This window comes from Lytechinus pictus, chromosome 5 (genome assembly GCF_037042905.1).
Source record: "Lytechinus pictus isolate F3 Inbred chromosome 5, Lp3.0, whole genome shotgun sequence".
NCBI classification, from domain to species: domain Eukaryota; kingdom Metazoa; phylum Echinodermata; class Echinoidea; order Temnopleuroida; family Toxopneustidae; genus Lytechinus; species Lytechinus pictus.
In genome coordinates this window covers 36,598,206-36,620,820 of record NC_087249.1, presented here as the reverse complement: position 1 = coordinate 36,620,820, position 22,615 = coordinate 36,598,206, and the positions used below count along the sequence as shown (strand labels likewise).

Here is a 22,615-nt window from a genome sequence, read left to right as displayed (position 1 = left end):
TTTCAGTATTTTAAACATCGTTTTTGACACCCTTATAACGTTACATAGGCCTATACGTAACGTACTTGCCCACTCTTTCCCTTTTATGCGTGGTCGCGCCTGGTATCCACTCTTCAATGGAAGTTGGCCCCCCGGGCGGCCTCTCGAGCTCTGGGAGGAACCAAATGTAGCGCTGGAAAGTCGTCCTAAATCGGTTATATTGCTGTTACCATAGTAGCAACCAGAATTTTACACACGAAACGCAGATTGAATGTTTCCGTTCCAGATGCGAAACAGAAAAAAATCTCATGTCACACAATTTGCATTGCAGTCAGAGTTTTAAGACCATGACGACAGGCCCAAAAGTCTCTTCCAAAATCAACTACCATCGTAAATAAGCGTTCGCGTTCTCCAATGAAAGGTCAGGAATATCTCCACCTATATTCAGTCTTTCGGGTTGAGTTATATGTCATATTAAAGGTAATGAAACAGAAGAATAATCAATAATAAAAGTGGATTTGAAAAAATCTGACTTGTCTCTCATTTCGGTGTGATGCATCACATATGTATATGAGGATGATGGGGTTAAAGGTGATCTAGGGGTTAAAAGGTCAAATGATATATGGTTTTACAAAAACTTTAAAAAGGATGGACATGCAATCCTTTTTATACGCCCGTCTAGACGGGACGTATTATGGTATCACGCTCGGTGTCCGTCCGTCCGTCTGTTAACTTTTCCTTGTAAATGCGATAACTTCAGTTTGACTTAACCTAGGCTCATATAATTTTGTTGTGTATGATACTAGCATGGATCCCAGGAAGACTATTGATTTTGAGGTCAAAAGGTCAAAGGTTAAGGTCACACTGACATGTTTTCATCTTACCCTTCTGCAGTCCTTGTAAACGCGATAACTTCAGTTTAACTTAATCTAGGCTCATATAATTTGGAGTGAATGATAGTAGCATAGATATCAGCAGTTCTATCGATTTTGAGGTCAGAAGGTCAAAGGTGAAGTTGCCACCTTCCACTTTTCTTGTTTGACCAATAACTCCATTTTCCGTGTTACAGGCGGGTGTATTATGTGCTCGCCTTAGCGACACTCTTGTTTCAAGTTTTTTTTTTTTAATGTGCTCTCATTTCTTTATATCTGTATCAATTATCACACTTGGTTAAAAAAAAAATCTGAAGGTTATAGTCATGATAACAAGATTTCATTTTCAGTAAAAAAACATTCATGCCACAATTGTTTTGAAATTTATTTCCACCATAAATTTTAGATTGTTTCATAATTATGTTGAAAAAATAAGAAGGGATATTTTGACATTGTAGAAACCATCAAGCTTTTCAGTAGATTATGCTGTGTGTTTAAGATAAACTTTTTCAACAATAATATTTTGTGGTTCATCTCTGTGTTTGCCCTTTTGTTGCGCCAGGGAAAGAGAAGAGAAACTTGAAGAGCTTAAAATCCAGAAGAATGAATTCATACCAGGTCAATGGAATGTAGGATCTGTCATGCTTGGAGGTTTGGGGAAGGATCCCGAAATTGAGAGTAAGATTTTTTTTATTTACCACATCATACAGTGTTATATTTATTTATTACGTCTTATTTTACCAGGGTGACTCTGTCAGTGGTTCAAACACTGTTATACTTAGAGGCCCTGGAATACAATAACAAAAACACATTAGAAAACAATTACAGAAAATGCACATGAAACTTATTGTCAACTACATATAGTTCAGTGGAGTGGAATCAGCAACCACATGGTGTCAGGCACGTGAAATTATTTATTAGTATACTAAAATTGGTTAGAAATATAGATATGTAAGATATATTTTACTGTATCTAGGTGAGTTAGTCATTTACTAAAGAAATTTCATGAGGGGTGTTGCCTATTGGGTCACTTTCCAGAATCTTGCAGAAAATGTGTGTTAAGAAGGTGCCTGCCTTACATCATGTGGTAAACGATTCCACTCCACTGCACCAATATGGGAAAAAGCTTGTTTGCCAGAATTTGTCCTTGCTTTTGGTATCAAAAGTCCATCAGTTATTGCAGCTCTGGTTCTGTAACCATGAATAGAATTCGCTTTGTCAAATAATATAGGGTAAAAAAATAAGAAAGTTTTAAAATTTCGCTTAATTTCACAAAACATCCTAGCCAGTATGCAAATGTGGTGACTGATGACGTCATCCACTCACCATTTCTTTATGCTTTTGCATTCTATTATATGACATATGAAATATTTTTATTTCTTCCTCATTGTCAAGTGAAACAATGATTAACCCTTCCCTGAACAGTCAAGTTGGTCCTTGTCAAATCTGTAAGAAAATGTTGTATAATTCAAACAATAAAAAATAGAAGAATTAGTCAGTGAGGGACATCATCGACCTTCTGTTGCACCACAAATTGTCGCCCGCGACAATTTGTGCAAAATTTGACACTCCCAGGTCAAAACAACAGTTAAGGACCAGTTCATCCAACTGGTACTGGTACCAGTTGATTCCAGTTAAGTGAACTGGTTTCAATATGGAAAATGGAATACTAGGATCACCTGGAACCCAGTTGATTCCAGTTGACAAATTGTAACTGGTACCAGTTGGAAATACCAGTTGCCAACTGGTACCAGTAAGAATACCCATTGTCACTGGTACCTGTAGGAATACTCATTTGCAACTGGTACCATACATTTAGGACCAGATGAAAATACCAATTTGGAAACATGAGTTGTCAACTGGGGCAGGTTAGAACCAGTTGGAGACACCAGTTGTCAACTGGTGCCAGTTAGGACAATTTGGAAACACCAGTTATGACCAATTGGAAACACCAATCGTCAACTGGTACCAGTTAGGACCCGTCGGAAACACCCTGCAATGTACAGCATTTAAACAAAAATTAATCATATGGATACCGTAAGTAACGGTCTATTAACCGCACCTTTTTCTCGGCGGGATAGAAGCAAAAGTTGGGGGTGCGGTTTATCCACGGTGACGGGTCTGAGCCAACCCGCCGTAACCTCTCCCAAACATGTAAGACGTCTGCCAGTTCACAACACATCGAGTGGCCGGGCATAGCCGCCCAGGGCAATGTCGTTTAGAGGGGTATGAGCCGCGGGTAATGGGAAGCGATTATTACGATCTTAATCAAATATTGTCCATAACAAACGCACCCACCTTCATGACACTAATTTCGACTTTATTCTCGATTCAAAGCAGCAAAGTACCCTGGCTAAGTTCAAAGAGAAACCAAGCATACTCGGTAATATTTTGTCACAGCTGAGCGAGAGTTGAGCGAGCTGAGAGCTAGCTTGCGTTGTATTGTGGTCATACAGTGCGTCCCACAAAAAACGAAACCGAGATTTAGCGATGATTTAACATATCTTAATCATAAATACAATAGACAAATGACCTACCAATGTAAAGCTTAGAATCTCCTTTTTCATCTGATATTACTTATATTATTCCTCATTCACGCATGAGTGAGCAAAAACAATTTGAAGAAAGGATACCAAAAACTCATTTGGCGGGGGGTATCTGAATTTCAAAAAGAAAATCACATGCCTAAAAAGTTCAATATCTGCTCTTTTATTTGATACCTTAATCACAGAAAATGGTCAAGAAGTAAAAAAGTTATGTTCCCTCGAAACAATGCTTGTATTTCCATAATTTCATTAAATAAACGTGTTTTCACCAGTTTCCTGCAGAAGCTATCGCACGGTAACAAAAGACTTAATGCATGGCTGATCGTCAACAAAATGGAGTGTCGAGTGAGTTTAAACGCTGGCCTGTAAAACCTCTTCATTTTATGAAATCATTGAAATTCAAGCCTTATTTCAAATAACCAGAACTTTGTTATTTCTTGACCATTTTTGGTAATTGAGGTATTAAATTAAAGAGCAGATATTGAACTTTTTGAAAATGTGGTTTTCTTTTTGAAACCCAGATACAGCCCACCAAGTGACTTTTTTGGTATCCCCTTTTCAAATTGTTTTTGCTCACTCATGCGTGAATGAGAAATAATCTAAGTAATTTCAGATGAAAGAGGAGATTCTAAGCTTTACAATGGTAGGTCATTTGTTTATTTTATTAGTGATTAAGTTATGATAAATCATCGATAAATCTCGGTTTCGTTTTTTGTGGGACGCACTGTATAGTGCGACTTAAGCTGGCGCTATTCATTTTAACCCCTCCCGGCCGCGAAAGTCCCGTTTCGCTCCAGCTTATTTTTTCTTTCTCGTTTGCTTTTCATAAGATAACATGTACACCACGTACGAGAGAGACGGCACGAAGCCGTAAAAACAATTGGAAAAAATGCAAATTTCTTTGTTACTTGAACCTTCCTGTAATCCCGTATCCATAATTCATGCTAAGATATCGAATGCTAGACAAATTCTGAAAGTGATTGTGAGGTTGTGATGCAAGAAATGTGAATGTTTCTTCCTCCTACGCCGGGAAAGACAAATCATAATTTGATAAGATGTACTGCTGGTACCGTATCGTAGTTTGCAATGTAAGAACGGCAGTGCTGTATGTGTGTACACTGTGACTGTGAGGTGAGTGAGTGTGTAAGTGGCCGACTTTTCTTTCTTGCTAACATTTAGATGAATTGATCAAGAACAGCAGATTTCCGCATACCGGTAATCTCTTTGGATACTTTGAAATCTTTAACTGAGTTTTTGTTTCTTCGTACATCAAATATGTATGTAAATGTGAGACGTTTTTTTTTTGTTTTAGTCCAAAGTTGGGGGTGCGGTTAATCCACGGGTGCGGTTTATAGTCCGTTACTTACGGTATGTACATGTACGTTCCTCATCTTTCACTCTCCTCGTATAATCACTTCTTCTGTTTTCCTTGCACACATACATAAGAATATTGGGACCACCCCCCCTCCCCCCTCCGGATGTTATTTGAATTAAATATCTTTACATTGAATGTCCACTCCTGTTATAAAATTGCGCAGGGACAAGTGAAATAATTATCCTTGCACATACGACTGAAGAATCAAGGAAAAATTGTTGCATTGTATTGAAACCTTATTGTTAATTGCCACATGCACAATATAACAGGATTGGACTCTAAACTTGCTCTAGAAAATCAATCCCTCAGTCTCTTGAAATCTGTACAAAATAACATCAGAGAATGACAAAACTTATCTGTATGGTATTATAACAAGGAATTTAATGAAAAAAATTATGTTACAAACTATGTATAGGGGTGGGCAAATGACAAATTTTTTTGAAACGGGTAGTTTCTATGGCGATTTTGGTTGCTGAACACAAATCCGACAACCATTTTGACCTACGATGTATTTTTAAAAATATTGGTTCCCACCATTTTTGTGAAAAATGGCGGGAAAATTGAATTTTTGCCCTTTTTGCACATTTAACGGCATAAAAGGAGTGTGCAATATGTCTTTTTATATACTTTTAAGGGTGCTGAGTTCAAATGTAAGCATATCTAAGAGATTAGAAGTATTATTATGGTGATATATATAAAAACAAGATTTTAAAGGAAAAATTATACAGAAAATACATAATTTGAGCCTATAGCATGAATGTGAATGGTGATCATTATTTACATCAATAACTGGGATATACTCATTTGATTTGCTAGTTCATTACGATTAACTTGCACGCCAAATAAAAGTACCAGGTACACAATTTTTCCTGCGCGCGCGCAGCATCTCCCTACACACGCACTATCCCAAGATCATCACGCAAAAAGGCGTCCATTTCCTCTTTTACTTTCGCCTGCCGCCGTGATCAGACGTTAGCTAAGTACACTCCCACTTTACTATAAAAAGTGTCCGTTGTTTACATATTTATCTATGTATTTACAGCCTATTTCAATCCTTTGCCTTTCGGCTTTATATTGATTTCATTTCTTTCATAGTGCATGGAGCATTCGTGTTATTATTCACGTTTTTCTTAAAATAAACTTGTGAGTTCCGAACGTCAGTTTCGTTTTCTCACAGACGGGTTGCTTCCGCTTCCCTTACCCGTATCTCCGCGCACTATTCCTGCGTACCGCAGGCATTGATACGACGCCAAATCTTTTTAATTCTTTATTATTCTTGACTTGCACCTTTGCCTCGTCTTGAATTGAATTGATTTTATTTCCTCCCCACAGCTTAGGCTATGGGACAGATAGGAGCGTCGTCCTTGTTTGTTCTCAAACTTGTTTTCAACTTGTTCCTTTGTGAGTTGGTTGATTGTCTCAATCAATCTTTTGTTTTTGATTGATTAATTAATGAATTAATTAATTTTTAATTAACCAATTGGTTAATTGTTTAATTATTAATTAATTTTAATAATTATTTTTGGATTGAAATTTTTTTTTTAGACTTATTGTCTTTAAAAAAATTTTCTCTTAAAATTTTTTGGGAATCCCCTGTTTTCTATTAGCGTCCTTTAAAAAAAGTTTTCGCTAATGAGTTTTCGGCTTTCCAGTTTAAGGGAAGTAAGTTTTTACTTCTTCCTTTCAGATCAGCTCCTTTACTTATTTCTTTTGACCCTTGTCAAAATTGTTTTTTTTTCTTAGCTGATCCTGCTCTTCGTCCTTGGACTTAGACGTTTCTGTTTTTAATTGATTAACGTCATGTTTACGTGTAATTGATTTAAAAAAAAAAAAAAAAAAAAAAAAAAAAAAAAAAAAAATTCTCACTTCAGCTTCTTAACTTTGTTTGATCTCATGTTTAAGAAGTCGGTCCTGTTCTTCCGAAGTTATTAATTTTATTATTAATATTTCTGATAAGGATCTTGCTTTGTCACCTTTCTTGTCCACCCACCCCTCCGCCCCCTCTTTGTTTTCGACCCTCCTTTTGTTCTTTCAGCTAAGAACTTACCAGGTAGATGAGCTCTTTTGACTCATCTCCTGATGACTCCAAACCTGCCGCTGGGAGAGAACCAGACGTGGTATTATTGTTCCCGTGATCAGTGGCGGTGAGTATGAGGGCAAGAGAGTGAGACCCTTTGCGATGGGCTCTATAAAGGGTGGAACCGTGGAGTTGCGTCCACGTGCCTTGGAAAAAGGAGGGTGGAACCGTGGAGTTGCGTCCACATGCCCAAGAGGGTGGAACCGCGCCCACGTGCCCGAGCGTTTTAGGGTGGAACCGTGGTGCAGCGGCCACGTGCCTGAAAGGTGATAGCCAAGGCTCCCTCGACGGGACCTGAACCTATTTTTGGGAGTGTGGTACTAGTATAGAAAACTTCACTCCTCCAGGGCTGCTTTGCCCACCGGCTATCGGGTCCAACAAGTCCGGGTTAAGAGCATGGGACTCTTTTCCCGGCACAGACTAGGCTCGATGCTTTGTCAGTCTCCTTCAGGGAGCATTAGCAAAGGGCTACCAGCCCCTAGTCGCTAGAGACACGTGAGCTCGACTCCGTCAATTTCACGATTATCTGATCAGGGTGGAACCGTGGAATCGCGTCCACGTGCCCTTAAAGGTGGAACCGTGGAATTAGCGTTCATGTGCCTAAACGGCTTGATCAGATTTGGGTGATTTTTCTCATGCGAGATATCACGTCCCCCCTGTCTCTTGTGCCCTCTTCTGCCCCCCGGCGGGGGCCGCATAGAAGAGGAAGAAGAAGAAATTCTAGGTTGCTAACCCCGCTTCGCGGGCAGACCCTTTCTTTCTAATTCTTGTGCCGATGGTCAGGCTTCGTAACTTCATGTTACAACAGAACGCCCTCGAGCATCACAGATTTTTATCCTCATGCTCTCTGTCAGCTAAAACCGCCGTGTCAAACACCAGGCAGGTCAAGCAGACATTCGCCATCTCACACCTCGGAGAGTCACCGGCAATTTCATGATTCGCCGGCGCACGCACCTGCAAGGGAAATTCCCGCTAATACACAGGTGTTATCGACATACGGGCATCGCCCCCCATTATGTCACCAGACTCCCGATAATTGTGGGTCACGCGTCGCAACTCTCATGTTGCTTCACACGCCCACGAGCAGTGCGGGTAAATCCCCCCACGCTTCATGTCAGCTACAGCCGCCGTGTCAAGCACCGGGCAGGCCAAGCAGACATTCGCCATCTCATACCTCGGAGAGTCACCTGCAATTTCATGATTCGCCGGCTCACGCACCTGCAAGGGAAATTCCCGCTAATACACAGGTGTTATCGACATACGGGCATCGCCTCTATTATGTCACCAGACTCCCGCTTCATGTCAGCTTTAGCCGCTGTGCTAAGCACCGTGCGGTTCAAGCAGTCACCTGCCCTCTCACGCCGGGCTTTTATTGAAACGCTGTTCACCTACACGGTGACCCCGTTTCCATGCAGGTGCTTCCAACATACGGCTTTCAAGCCAACATGTCGGCAAGCTCTCGATGACCGACGGCTGGACGTTGCATCCTTACAGGTTGCATCAACACGTCCCGAGCATTACGGGTTCTTACCCTCGTGTTCTCCGTCATTACCATTATCAACAGCCTCGCACCAGCCACCGGCCCTTTTCTTTGAAATTGCCGGCCCTTTTCACCCGCACGGGTGTTTTCATGATATGCACAGGTGCTGCTGACGTATGGGTCTCACCCAGCAAGTCGGCAAGCCCCCGTATGTCGCTGGTTGGTCGCTGCAGCCGCTTGGCTGTTTTCTGTCGGTCTTATTGCCGGTGACGGGCATTGAGCGGATTGAGTTTCTCCCGCCAGCCCGCACTCCGGGGAGCCGTCGGCGAGTTCACCTGCATGGGTATCCCCCATTAATATGCAGGTACTCCCAAATTCACCCTCTACGTCAAGCCTCGCAGTTTGACCGGGCATCGCTTACGGCAATGGCTCTTTCAGCGGTAACTCTCTCCATTCTACCCCCTAGGCGGGCCTGTAGATTGGAGGTAAGATTTTCTAACATACCGCATGCCTTCCTTCTCTCATGAGAATGTTTGGCTGTTTTTGAGAGGGCAACCTATCACGCCTGCGGACCGTCCGCCCAGGCGACGGGACCGTCAGCTTTTGGCCTGAACCTCACTTTCTATACGAAAGTAAGGGTGCCCTGTCTTTACTTTTAACTCCTTCTCTTCCTTGTAAGGTTAGAGTCAGGGCTAGTACAGACACCCGTCCTCCAGCGATCGCCGCTGTAGTGAGGGCGACTCCGATATTAGCACCATCACCGCTCAGCGGTATGTCTCACTATCTCGTAGCTCTGCCGAGCTTATGAGCATAAATATCGGATCTGAATGTCACGGCGATAAATAGTTCTCCTATACTTAATAATCGCTTTGCCTTCACCACCCGGTGCATTATGGTTATTTTGTAACCTATTTGTCTCGTATTCGGGCGGCTCGTGCGAGCCCTGCCCGAGCTGCCATCATCGGTCGTCCCCCCGGACCCCGCCGGCAGCACCCGCACCGAACGCCCGGAGGGAATCGGCTATTTATATGCCAGATATCCCTCCTGTTGACATTCACAACTTGCTCCCCGAGTCTTTCCCGGTCGGGTAAGCATCATCTCGGTGGAAAGAAACAGCCATATATCTCTTTAGATTGTCGGCTGTGTGCGTGCGTTCAGGCTTGTTTCAAGCCTCAGGTTTTTTCTGTCGGCATTTCTATGCCTACTTCCTGGACCGTGCCGGGTCGGCGAGTTCACACCAAACTGTCCGCCACCAGGCCATCGGTCGAGCTCAAACAGTCTATCCGATAGACTGCCCTCTATGTGGGTCAAGCTTGCGGGCGTCTCCGCCGCTTCCTCGTGTGGAGTGGGCTACGGTCGATGCATTTACCGTGCCCGTGTGTCGAGTTGTCTTCTTTTTAGAAGCTTTTTCAATCGGCACACTTGAGTCGCCTCGCAGGCTGCTTTCATCCTCCTTCCATGCTATGTATGTGACCGAGGATGATGTAATCGTTGTGGATATACATTTATGTATAAAATGTATACGTGTGTGTATGCATACTTATGCCTGTCTAACCACGATCACCACGACCCGCTTTCTCTCGGGCCGACTGTGGATGAGTCCCTCCATGAAAGTGATTTACTTCACTGGAGTTCTTCTTTTTAGAAGCTTAGATTCTCATCCCCCGCTGCTTAGGGCGTCATTTTTGCCGCCCCCTGCAGTTTCTCGGAACTCCTTATCTTGCCGATATCGGACTGTTCCATGCTGTTGCAACCGGCGCCGGCGGTGCTTGCCCTTGCGATCACCAGAGAAACCAGGCCTTGTGGCTGTTTTCGTAAACAACTGGTTCTCATCGCAGACTGAGGGAAATATTGGTGATTATTTTCCTCAAGTCGCCTTTCTCCTCCGCTTGTTTCGTCAAGCGAGGACTTAGACACTCTTAGCCAGTTTCCGTCCCTAACCTTGATAGGACAGGACCGTTGTTACCTCACTCGATTCCGTCGGGAACGTAACTGTTGAGGTATCATGTCTGGCGTTGTCTGTTGGTTCAGAACATCTTGACCGACATCTCTTGATCATCGTTTACACGTAAGATCATGACAGAGACATTGTTCGCCAGCTCATCTCTGGCGTACGCTTGCTGCGACTAGGGATTACTCCGCTCAGCGGACATCCATCGTAGCCTAGTCTTACGGACCCTCTCGGCGATGGTGGCTTCAGCCAAACCACCGCCCACCTCTCCCGCCGCGGGCACTGCACCCTCGGGTGGGTGTTTTATTTAGTACGGGAGAAAAGGGATCCGCTGTCTATCACACTTATTATGTCGTGATGCGTGCCGCGTTTCTCTCCGACACGCCCGTTTGAGCTGCTTTGACCAGACTGTTCTATTCTACATAGACAGCAGGTCCGTGGCATTTTCTTATTAACAGAATGGCACTCAGTCGCTTTTCTCGACACATTGACTGCCTTACGAGTGGTTTACTTCAACCTTACTCTCTGTCGTTCCATGTCCTTTTCGGACCGCTGGAAACGTCCTGCCACAGCTCTCTATCAGAATTCTGCAGATGTTCTGCCCTCACGCATTTGAGACAGATATCGAATTCTGGGCGCCTTCTCCCACGCGGGGGCTTCTGAGATATCTCGCATTCCTTACGTTTGCATGGTTGCGGCTTGGCTTAAATTATTAAGCCGGTGACTTGACCGTGGCTTTTATTAGCCCCTCTGTCGCCTTCTCAGATTGATTGATGGATCACTTACTGAACCGCACAAGTTTCAGTCTTCCGATCACAATTCTTGTCGAATTTTTCAACAAAATCGGATCGTTTTTTGATCATCGGCAATTATCATCCCTCCGGTTACGGATGATTAATACCTTCAATCCGAATCTTACAACCTCTTAAGTTTTTCTCAAACGTTGAGCTTGTATGGCTTAGTCCGTCATGGCACCTGTCGTTCGTTCTTGACGCTTGACTAACTCCCTCTTGGGTCGGTTTTCAGGGTATCTTTTGTCTGTCTATCAGTCGAGATCCCTCCTGTATCTGTTTATATATAACCATTTACAGTACAAAGCTTTGCATACTTATGCATTGCTCCCGGACCGTTGCCGGGATTGGCTTAGATTAGGTGTTACTTCTAACCCTCGTCTTTGTTTGCCATTCTTCAGACAATTCCCAACTCTGTGCAGTTGGTTGTTTTGTCGCGCGAGCCGTTTGCGGCAGCTTCTCGAGACATCTTTTCACGCTGGATTGTTGAAACGATCAAGTCAGTTTGTGATGATGTTCTCCTTCTGACACTAGGCCGAGGGCCCATGATACTATAGTATTATTCTTCTTGGGCTCTTTCTATGGAATCGTCGTATACGACATCTTGAGGACCGCCTTTTTGGCGCTCTTCTAATTCCTTGTTCTTAAGTACCTTTCTTCACATGAGGCCTTATTTACCTCCTCTGTCCTTACGGCAGCGGCCTTTCGTGTCTTCATCTCCCTATTTTTGTACGCACTTTCTTAGTCTAGACATGCCTCCCTTCACGTTGAATCCGTGTTGGTCTAGCAAATCAAATGAGTATATCCCAGTTATTGATGTAAATTATGAAAATACTTACCATGATTTTCTTATTTACGAGATAACTGGATATACTCATTTGAACCCTCCCACCGACCCCTCGCCTTGCGTGGCAACATGTCTTGCGTTCAGGCTCATGAGAGGAAATGGACGCCAGAAAATATTAACAATAAAATTAATAACTTCGTAAAGTTTTTTTTTTTTTTTTTTTTTTAATCAATTACACGTATACATGACGTTAATTAATTAAAAACGGAAACGTCTAAGTCTGAGGACGAAGAGCAGGAACAGCTAAGAAAAAAAAACACAATTTTTTTTTTTTTTTGACAAGGGTCAAAAGAAATAATTAAGGAGCTGATCTAAAAGGAAGAAGTAAAAACTTACTTCCCTAAAACTGGAAAGCCGAAAACTCATTAGCGAAAACTTTTTTAAAGGACGCTAATAGATAACAGGGGGGCTTCCCAAAAAATTTAAGAGAAAAATTTTTTAAGACAATAAGTCTAAAAAAAAAAAATTCAATACAAAAATAATTATTAAATTAAACAATTAACCAATTGGTTAATTAAACAATTAATTAATTCATTAAATAATCAATCAATCAATTAATCAAACAAGAACAAAAAATTGATTGAGACAATCAACCGACTCACAAAAGAACAAGTTGAAAACAATTTTGAGAACAAACAAGGACGATGCTCCTACCTGTCCCATAGCCTAAGCTGTGGAGAGGAAATAAAATCAATTCAATTAAAGGAAGCGTCGTATCAATGCCTGTGGCACGCAGGAGGAGTGTGCGGAGCTACGGGAAATGGAAGCGGAAGCAACCCGTCTGTGAGAAAACGAAACTGACGGTTCGGAACTCACAAGTTTATTTAAGAAAAACGTGAATAATAACACGAAAGCTCCATGCACTAGGATATAAATGAAATCAATATAAAGCCGAAAGGCAAAGGATTGAAATAGGCTGTAAATACATAGATAAATATGTAAACAACGGACACTTTTTATAGTAAAGTGGGAGTGTACTTAGCTAACGTCTGATCACGGCGGCAGGCGAAAGTAAAAGAGGAAATGGACGCCTATTTGCGTGATGATCTTGGGATAGTGCGTGCGTAGGGAGATGCTGCGCGCGCGCAGGAAAAATTGTGTACTTTTATTCGGCGTGCAAGTTAATCGTAATGAACTAGCAAATCAGATGAGTATATCCAGTTATCTCGTAAATAAGAAAATCATGGTAAGTATTTTCATAATTTACTGTTATGAATTACAGTTATGCACAAGACAGCAATGATTTATCTATCTGCAAGCCAGCAACATTATCATCTGATATTGTATTAATTAATGCAATATATTTTCACTTTTCCTTCTTTAAAAGTCAAGTAGTATATAAATGCCTAATGAAAAGTTATGTTAGAACAGAGTTTTATTGGATAACATGCATATATATACATGCATGTACTTACATAATTTTTGTCTCGCCTGCGTAGCGGAGCGAGACATAGGTATCACTATTTCCGGCGTCAGCGTCGGCGTCGTCGTCAACAATTGTGTTGTACACCCAATAACTTTCTATAGCTTCGAGGTGGGATCACCAAATTCATACCAGAGGTCCATCTCCTGAAGGCACAGGTCAAGTTGGAATATGAGTCAAATTGGAATAAGGTCAAAGGTCAAAGGTCAATGAACTTTCCATGACTGGCACTGTGCTGTGTTGTACACATAATAACTTTGTACACCCAATAACTTTCTATAGCTTCGAGGTGGGATCACCAAATTCATAACAGAGGTCCATCTCCTGAAGGCACAGGTCAAGTTCAAATATGAGTCAAATTTGAATAAGGTCAAAGGTCAATGAACTTTCCATGACTGGCACTGTGCTGTGCTGTACACACAATAACTTTCTATATCTTCGAGTTAGGATTGCCAAATTCATACAAGAGGTCCATCTAAGTCATATAGCATACATGTAGTTTTGACATGCAGTCTCTTTATGACTGCAATATGCAGGCGAGACAACGCTTGGCGTTTGCCTTGTTACTTTTAATATAGACCCAAAGCATATGTGCTTTTAACTTATCTTTAGAAAGATATTTTTGTTACAGATATCACTCTATATTTATGTATGTCTTCAGAAGGGGCATCATCCCACCCCTCCCTAGGGAGCGTTTCATCAACATTTTCATCCGCCAAGTTGTCAGGTCTGACAACTTTCCTTGAGAATGGTTGGATGTTACCATGGTAACTGTTGGATAAAACAGTACTTGTCGGATAATATGTCTGACAGGTCCTTTCATAAAATACTCCCCTGGTTGCAGAAAATATAAATAATTCAGTACCAACGTTTAATAGGGTTCCTAGCCAATAGATTTAGTACTTGTTTGATTTCTGGTACGGTATGATTTAATCAAAATTTTCATCAATTTAGTAACTGACATTTACTGTATATATCAATAAAATCACAGTCTCTATATACTCATTCAGAATGAATGTTTCTCATGCTGTTTTTATAATCAACACAATGATGTGCTATCTGGTCATATTTCCCATGATAATGATGATGGAACTGCTGGGCATCAATAAAAGTGGGTGGTCAGGATACTGTAGACAAAACATGAATAAGAATGAAAATTTTCCTTTATTTTACATTATTTTGTTGAGTTCAAGAAGATGTAATGTATGCAGGCTGTAAGAAAAATATGTGCTGCTTTATAAAAAATAATATTGAAGCAGTTAAAAGAGGCAGATGCCAAAGACTGACTACTTCAGAAAATCAGACAATGATCATGACAATGGCACAACGTTCCTCCGTGTATTATAACTTTGGGTACGAATCATTTTTTTTTAAGCTAGACTACATTATCAAAGTTACTGGATCTCTTTCCAGGAACAATCTGCTTGTAAGTAATGAATTTTAAAGCCAGGAGATATGGGATTTAGAAATGTTTGGCTCACTGTTCTGAAGAGGAGAATGCAGTACCGGTATATAGAATCAGACTTTCTTGCAACTGTACTGTTGAACATACAACAGAATAGCACTATACAAGAAGGAGAAAAATCTTTCAGTATCTGATCATATGGCCCACTGACTAAAAAATATTAATATTACAGGGATGCCAGTTTTCCGGCAATTGCCGGAATTCCGGCTTTTTTATATTTTTGGTATCAAATTTCCGGCTTCGAGATGTTTTTTCCGGGTTTCAGGCCGTTCTGATCATCTAAACTAATCAGACATTCACTATCACAATTTCTTAAGTATGTTCCGTGTATTTAGGCATGAGAACATCGCAAAAAGACAGTCACGCAAAACTAGCGCGATGTCATGCATGCCATGGCCATGGGATCGCGGTGCACATGGTATATTTACATCAATAACTGGATATACTCATTTGATTTGCTAGTTCATTACGATTAACTTGCACGCCGAATAAAAGTACACAATTTTTCCTGCGCGCGCGCAGCATCTCCCTACGCACGCACTATCCCAAGATCATCACGCAAATAGGCGTCCATTTCCTCTTTTACTTTCGCCTGCCGCCGTGATCAGACGTTAGCTAAGTACACTCCCACTTTACTTCTTAAAAGTGTCCGTTGTTTACATATTTATCTATGTATTTACAGCCTATTTCAATCATTTGCCTTTCGGCTTTAGATTTATTTCATTTATATCCTAGTGCATGGAGCTTTCGTGTTATTATTCACGTTTTTCTTAAATAAACTTGTGAGTTCCGAACCGTCAGTTTCGTTTTCTCACAGACGGGTTGCTTCCGCTTCCATTTCCCGTAGCTCCGCACACTCCTCCTGCGTGCCACAGGCATTGATACGACGCTTCCTTTAATTGAATTGATTTTATTTCCTCTCCACAGCTTAGGCTATGGGACAGGTAGGAGCATCGTCCTTGTTTGTTCTCAAAATTGTTTTCAACTTGTTCTTTTGTGAGTCGGTCGATTGTCTCAATCAATCTTTTGTTCTTGTTTGATTAATTGATTGATTGATTATTTAATGAATTAATTAATTGTTTAATTAACCAATTGGTTAATTGTTTAATTTAATAATTATTTTTGTATTGAATTTTTTTTTTTTAGACTTATTGTCTTAAAAAAATTTTCTCTTAAATTTTTTGGGAAGCCCCCCTGTTATCTATTAGCGTCCTTTAAAAAAGTTTTCGCTAATGAGTTTTCGGCTTTCCAGTTTTAGGGAAGTAAGTTTTTACTTCTTCCTTTCAGATCAGCTCCTTAATTATTTCTTTTGACCCTTGTCAAAAAAAAAAAAAAATTGTGTTTTTTTTTTCTTAGCTGTTCCTGCTCTTCGTCCTCGGACTTAGACGTTTCCGTTTTTAATTAATTAACGTCATGTATACGTGTAATTGATTTTAAAAAAAAATAAAAAAAAACTTTCCGAAGTTATTAATTTTATTATTAATATTTTCTGAAAAGGATCTTGCTTGTCACCTTTCTTGCCCACCCACCCCTCCGCCCCCTCTCTGTTTTCGACCCTCCTTTTGTTCTTTCAGGCTAAGAACTTACCAGGTAGATGAGCTCTTTTGTCTCATCTCCTGATGACTCCAAACCTGCCGCTGGGAGAGAACCAGACATGGTATTTTGTTCCCGTGATCAGCGGCGGTGAGTATGAGGACAAGAGAGTGAGACCCTTTGCGATGGGCTCTAAAAAGGAGGGTGGAACCGTGGAGTTGCGTCCACGTGCCCAAGAGGGTGGAACCGTGGAACCGCGCCCACGTGCCCGAGCGTTTTAGGGTGGAACCGTGGCGCAGCGGCCACGTGCCTGAAAGGTGATAGCCAAGGCTCCCTCGACGGGACCTGAACCTATTTTGGGGAGTGTTGTACTAGTATAGAAAACTTCACTCCTCCAGGGCTGTTTTACCCACCGGCTATCGGGTCCAACAAGTCCGGGTTAAGAGCATGGGACTCTTTTCCCGGCACAGACTAGGCTTGATGCTTTGTCAGTCTCCTTCAGGGAGCATTAGCAAAGGGCTACCAGCCCCTAGTCGCTAGAGACACGTGAGCTCGACTACGTCAATCTCACGATTATCTGATCAGGGTGGAACCGTGGAATCGCGTCCACGTGCCCTTAAAGGTGGAACCGTGGATTTAGCATTCATGTGCCTAAACGGCTTGATCAGATTTGGGTGACTTTTCTCATGCGAGATATCACGTCCCCCCTGTCTCTTGTGCCCTCTTCTGCCCCCCGGCGGGGGCCGCATAGAAGAGGAAAAAGAAGAAATTCTAGGTTGCTAACCCCGCTTCGCGGGCAGACCTTTTCTTTCTAATTCTTGTGCCGATGGCCAGGCGTCGTAACTTCATGTTACAACAGAACGCCCTCGAGCATCACGGATTTTAACCTCATGCTCTCTGTCAGCTAAAACCGCCGAGTCAAGCACCGGGCAGGTCAAGCAGACATTCGCCATCTCACACCTCGGAGAGTCACCGGTAATTTCATGATTCGCCGGCTCACGCACCTGCAAGGGAAATTCCCGCTAATACACAGGTGTTATCGACATACGGGCATCGCCCCCCATTATGTCACCAGACTCCCGATAATTGTGGGTCAGGCGTGGCAACTCTCATGTTGCTTCACACGCCCACGAGCAGTGCGGGTAGATTCCCCCACGCTTCATGTCAGCTTCAGCCGCCGTGCTAAGCACCGTGTGGTTGAAGCAGTCACCTGCCCTCTCACGCCGGGCTTTTATTGAAACGCTGTTCACCTACACGGTGACCCCGTTTCTATGCAGGTGCTTCCAACATACGGCTTTCAAGCCAACATGTCGGCAAGCTCTCGGTGACCGACGGCTGGACGTTGCATCCTTACAGGTTGCATCAACACGTCCCGAGCATTACTGGTTCTTACCCTCGTGTTCTCCGTCATTATAGACCGCCGCTACGCGACGGCCGGGCTTATCAACAGCCTCGCACCAGCCGCCGGCCCTTTTCTTTTAAATTGCCGGCCCTTTCACCCGCACGGGTGTTTTCACGATATGCACATGTGCTGCTGACGTATGGGTCTCACCCAGCAAGTCGGCAAGCCCCCGTATGTCGCTGGTTGGACGCTGCAGCCGCTTGGCTGCTTTCTGTCGGTCTTATTGCCGGTGTCGGGCATTGAGCGGATTGAGTTTCTCCTGCCAGCCCGCACTCCGGGGAGCCGTCGGCGAGTTCACCTGCATGGGTATCCCCCATTAATATGCAGGTACTCCCGAATTCGCCCTCTACGTCAAGCTTCACAGTTTGACCGGGCATCGCTTACGGCAACGGCTCTTTCAGCGGTAACTCTCTCCATTCTACCCCCTAGGCGGGCCTGTAGATTGGAGGTAAGAATTTCTAACATACCGCATGCCTTCCTTCTCTCATGAGAATGTTTGGCTGTTTTTGAGAGGGCAATCTATCACGCCTGCGGACCGTCCGCCCAGGCAACGGGACCGTCAGCTTTTGGCCTGAACCTCACTTTCTATACGAAAGTAAGGGTGCCCTGTCTTTACTTTTAACTCCTTCTCTTCCTTGTAAGGTTAGAGTCAGGGCTAGTACAGACACCCGTCCTCCAGCGATCGCCGCTGTAGTGAGGGCGATTCCGATATTAGCACCATCACCGCTCAGCGGTATGTCTCACTATCTCGTAGCTCTGCCGAGCTTATGAGCATAAATATCGGATCTGAATGTCACGGCGATTAATAGTTCTCCTATACTTAATAATCGCTATGCCTTCACCACCCGGTGCATTATGGTTATTTTGTAACCTGTTTGTCTCGTATTCGGGCGGCTCGTGCGAGCCCTGCCCGAGCTGCCATCATCGGTCGTCCCCCCGCACCCCGCCGGCAGCACCCGCACCGAACGCCCGGAGGGAATCGGCTATTTATATGCCAGATACCCCTCCTGTTGACATTCACAACTTGTTCCCGAGTCTTTCCCGGTCGGGTAAGCATCATCTCGGTGGAAAGAGACAGCCATATATCTCTTTAGATTGTCGGCTGTGTACGTGCGTTCAGGCTTGTTTCAAGCCCCAGGTTTTTTCTGTCGGCATTTCTATGCCTACTTCCTGGGCGCACCCACCGTGCCGGGTCGGCGAGTTCACACCAAACTGTCCGCCACCAGGCCATCGGTCGAGCTCAAACAGTCTATCCGATACACTGCCCTCTATGTGGGTCAAGCTTGCGGGCGTCTCCGCCGCTTCCTCGTGTGGAGTGGGCTACGGTCGATGCATTTACCGTGCCCGTGTGTCGAGTTGTCTTCTTTTTTAGAAGCTTTTTCACTCGGCACACTTGAGTCGCCTCGCAGGCTGCTTTCATCCTCCTTCCATGCTATGTATGTGGCCATGGTCACTTCGTGACCGAGGATGATGTAATCGTTGTGGATATACATTTATGTATAAAATGTATGCGTGTGTGTATGTATACTTATGCCTGTCTAACCACGATCACCACAACCCGCTTTCTCTCGGGCCGACTGTGGATGAGTCCCTCCATGAAAGTGATTTACTTCACTGCAGTTCTTCTTTTTAGAAGCTTAGATTCTCATCCCCCGCTGCTTAGGGCGTCATTTTTGCCGCCCCCCGCAGCTTCTCGGAACTCCTTATCTTACCGATATCGGACTGTTCCATGCTGTCGCAACCGGCACCGGCGGTGCTTGCCCTTGCGATCACCAGAGAAACCAGGCCTTGTGGCTGTTTTCGTAAACAACTGGTTCTCATCGCAGACTGAGGGAAATATTGGTGATTATTTTCTTCAAGTCGCCCTTCTCCTCCGCTTGTTTTGTCAAGCGAGGACTTAGACACTCTTAGCCAGTTTCCGTCCCTAACCTTGATAGGACAGGGCCGTTGTTACCTTACTCGATTCCGTCGGGAACGTAACTGTTGAGGTATCATGTCTGGCGTTGTCTGTCGGTTCAGAACATCTTGACCGACATCTCTTGATCATTGTTTACACGTAAGATCATGACAGAGACATTGTTCGCCAGCTCACTTCTGGCGTACACTTGCTGCGACTAGGGATTGCTCCGCTCAGCGGACATCCATCGCAGCCTAGCCTTACGGGCCCTCTCGGCGATGGTGGCTTCAGCCAAACCACCGCCCACCTCTCCCGCCGCGGGCACTGCACCCTCGGGCGGGTGTTTTATTTAGTACGGGATAAAGGGGATCCGGGGTCCTCTCTCGATCGCTCTGTCTATCACACTTATTATGTCGTGATGCATGCCGCGTTTTTTCTCCGACATGCCCGTTTGAGCTGTTTTGACCAGACTGTTCTATTCTACTTAGAAAGCAGGTCCGTGGCATTTTCTTATTAACAGGATGGCACTCAGTCGCTTTTCTCGACACATTGACTGCCTTACAAGTGGTTTACTTCAACCTTACTCTCTTGTTCCATGTCCTTATCGGACCGCTGGAAACGTCCTGCCACAGCTCTCTATCAGAATTCTGCAGATGTTCTGCCCTCACGCATTTGAGACAGATATCGAATTCTGGGCGCTTTCTCCCACGCGGGGGCTTCTGAGATATCTCGCATTCCTTACGTTTGCATGGTTGCGGCTTGGCTTAAATTATTAAGCCGGTGACTTGACCGTGGCTTTTTATTAGCCCGCTGTCGCCTTGATCACTTACTGAACCGTACAAGTTTCAGTCTTCCGATCACGATTCTTGTCGAAATTTTCAACAAAATCGGATCGTTTTTTGATCATCGGCAATCATCATCTCTCCGGTTACGGATGATTAGTACATGTACCTTCAATCCGAATCTTACAACCTCTTGAGTTCTTCTCAAACGTTGAGCTTGTATGGCTTAGTCCGTCATGGCACCTGTCGGTCGTTCTTGACGCTTGACTAACTCCCTCTTGGGTCGGTTTTCAGGGTATCTTTTGTCTGTCTTTCAGTGGAGATCCCTCCTGTATCTGTTTATATATAACCATTTACAGTACAAAGCTTTGCATACTTCTGCATCGCTCCCGGACCGTTGCCGGGATTGGCTTAGATTAGGTGTGACTTCTAACCCTCGTCTTTGTTTGCCATTCTTCAGACAATTCCCAACTCTGTGCAGTTGGTTGTTTTGTCACGCGAGCCGTTTGCGGCAGCTTCTCGAGACATCTTTTCACGCTGGATTGTTGAAACGATCAAGTCAGTTGATGATGATGTTCTCTTTCTGACACTAGGCCGAGGGCCCATGATACTATAGTATCATTCTTCTTGGGCTCTTTCTATGGAATCGTCGTATACGACATCTTGGGGACCGCCTTTTTGGCGCTCTTCTAATTCCTTGTTCTTAAGGACCTTTCTTCACATGAGGCCTTATTTGCCTCCTCTGTCCTTAAGGCAGCGGCCTTTCGTGTCTTCATCTCCCTATTTTTGTACGCACTTTCTTAGTCTAGACATGCCTCCCTTCACGTTGAATCCGTGTTGGTCTAGCAAATCAAATGAGTATATCCCAGTTATTGATGTAAATTATGAAAATACTTACCATGATTTTCTTATTTACGAGATAACTGGATATACTCATTTGAACCCTCCCACCGACCCCTCGCCTTGCGTGGCAACATGTCTTGCGTTCAGGCTCATGAGAGGAAATGGACGCCTATTTGCGTGATGATCTTGGGATAGTGCGTGTGTAGGGAGATGCTGCGCGCGTGCAGGAAAAATTGTGTACTTTTATTCGGCGTGCAAGTTAATCGTAATGAACTAGCAAATCAAATGAGTATATCCAGTTATCTCGTAAATAAGAAAATCATGGCAAGTATTTTCATAATCATAACACTACAATGTTTTCTGCAAAGACCGCAATCGACATCGAGGGGGTGTAGCACTCTACGTGAAAGATGACATAAATTGCTCATATGAAAATGATATCGTATGTGACGACAGCTCTTTGGGTAAAACTATCAATAAAACACTCAAAAACAATACTTATGTGTTGTATACAGACCACCGAACTCGGTGTCTAATTTTTTTATTTATTGAACAATGTGTTAAATCAAGCTATCACAAACAAAAATTATATTACTTGGAGATCTAAACTGTGATATGTGTCCAGGTTATATTGATTCTATGTCACAATCTCTTGATGAAATCATGACTGGTTTTCTGTTTGATCAATTAATTGATATACCAACAAGAGTGACGACAACATCACAAACTAATATTGATCTTATATATTCCACTGATATAGACAACCACTCAATGAATGCAGTAATAAAAACATCTTTCAGTGATCATTATATGATTTTCACTGTCGATTTTCACTACGATGATACAGATATTAGTCAAAAAGAAAATATTATAGAATGGAGAGATTTCAAATGCTTTGACTTCTCTGAATTTCAGTCTATATTATCCCAAGTTCATTTTGAAGATATATATCAATGTGAAGATGTAAATTGTGCATGGGACATATGGTACAAGCCGCTGATGGAAATTATAAACAAATATGCACCATACAAAAGAAAACGTATAAGAAACAAGGCGTGTCCGTGGGTGACAGGTGATGTAATTGTATTGATGAATACAAGGGATTACTTACATGAAAAAGCAATCAAACTATCGTCGTCATATCTTTCGAATCAATATAAAAGGTGTAGAAACCTTGTGACAAGGGAACTCAATAGGCTTAAAAAACCATATATTACCTCTGTATTAGATGTTAAATCAGGTAATGCAAATGCACTGTGGGATATTATGCAGCATCTCACTAAGAAAAGGCAACCTAAAAATATGACATTGAACGTAAACGATGTCGAAATATCAGACTTGAAAGAAATTGT

General features: G+C 43.1%; 1 protein-coding gene across 1 annotated transcript in view; it reads left to right on the top strand.

The window, feature by feature from the left end:
• LOC135154176 (uncharacterized) overlaps positions 1–22,615 on the top strand; it is a 96,228-nt gene that overhangs the window by 1,670 nt on the left and 71,943 nt on the right. The window contains exon 2 of the mRNA XM_064099484.1: positions 1,414–1,529. Within this exon, the coding sequence (XP_063955554.1) occupies positions 1,414–1,529 (116 nt within the window). The remainder of the gene's footprint in view (positions 1–1,413; positions 1,530–22,615) is intronic.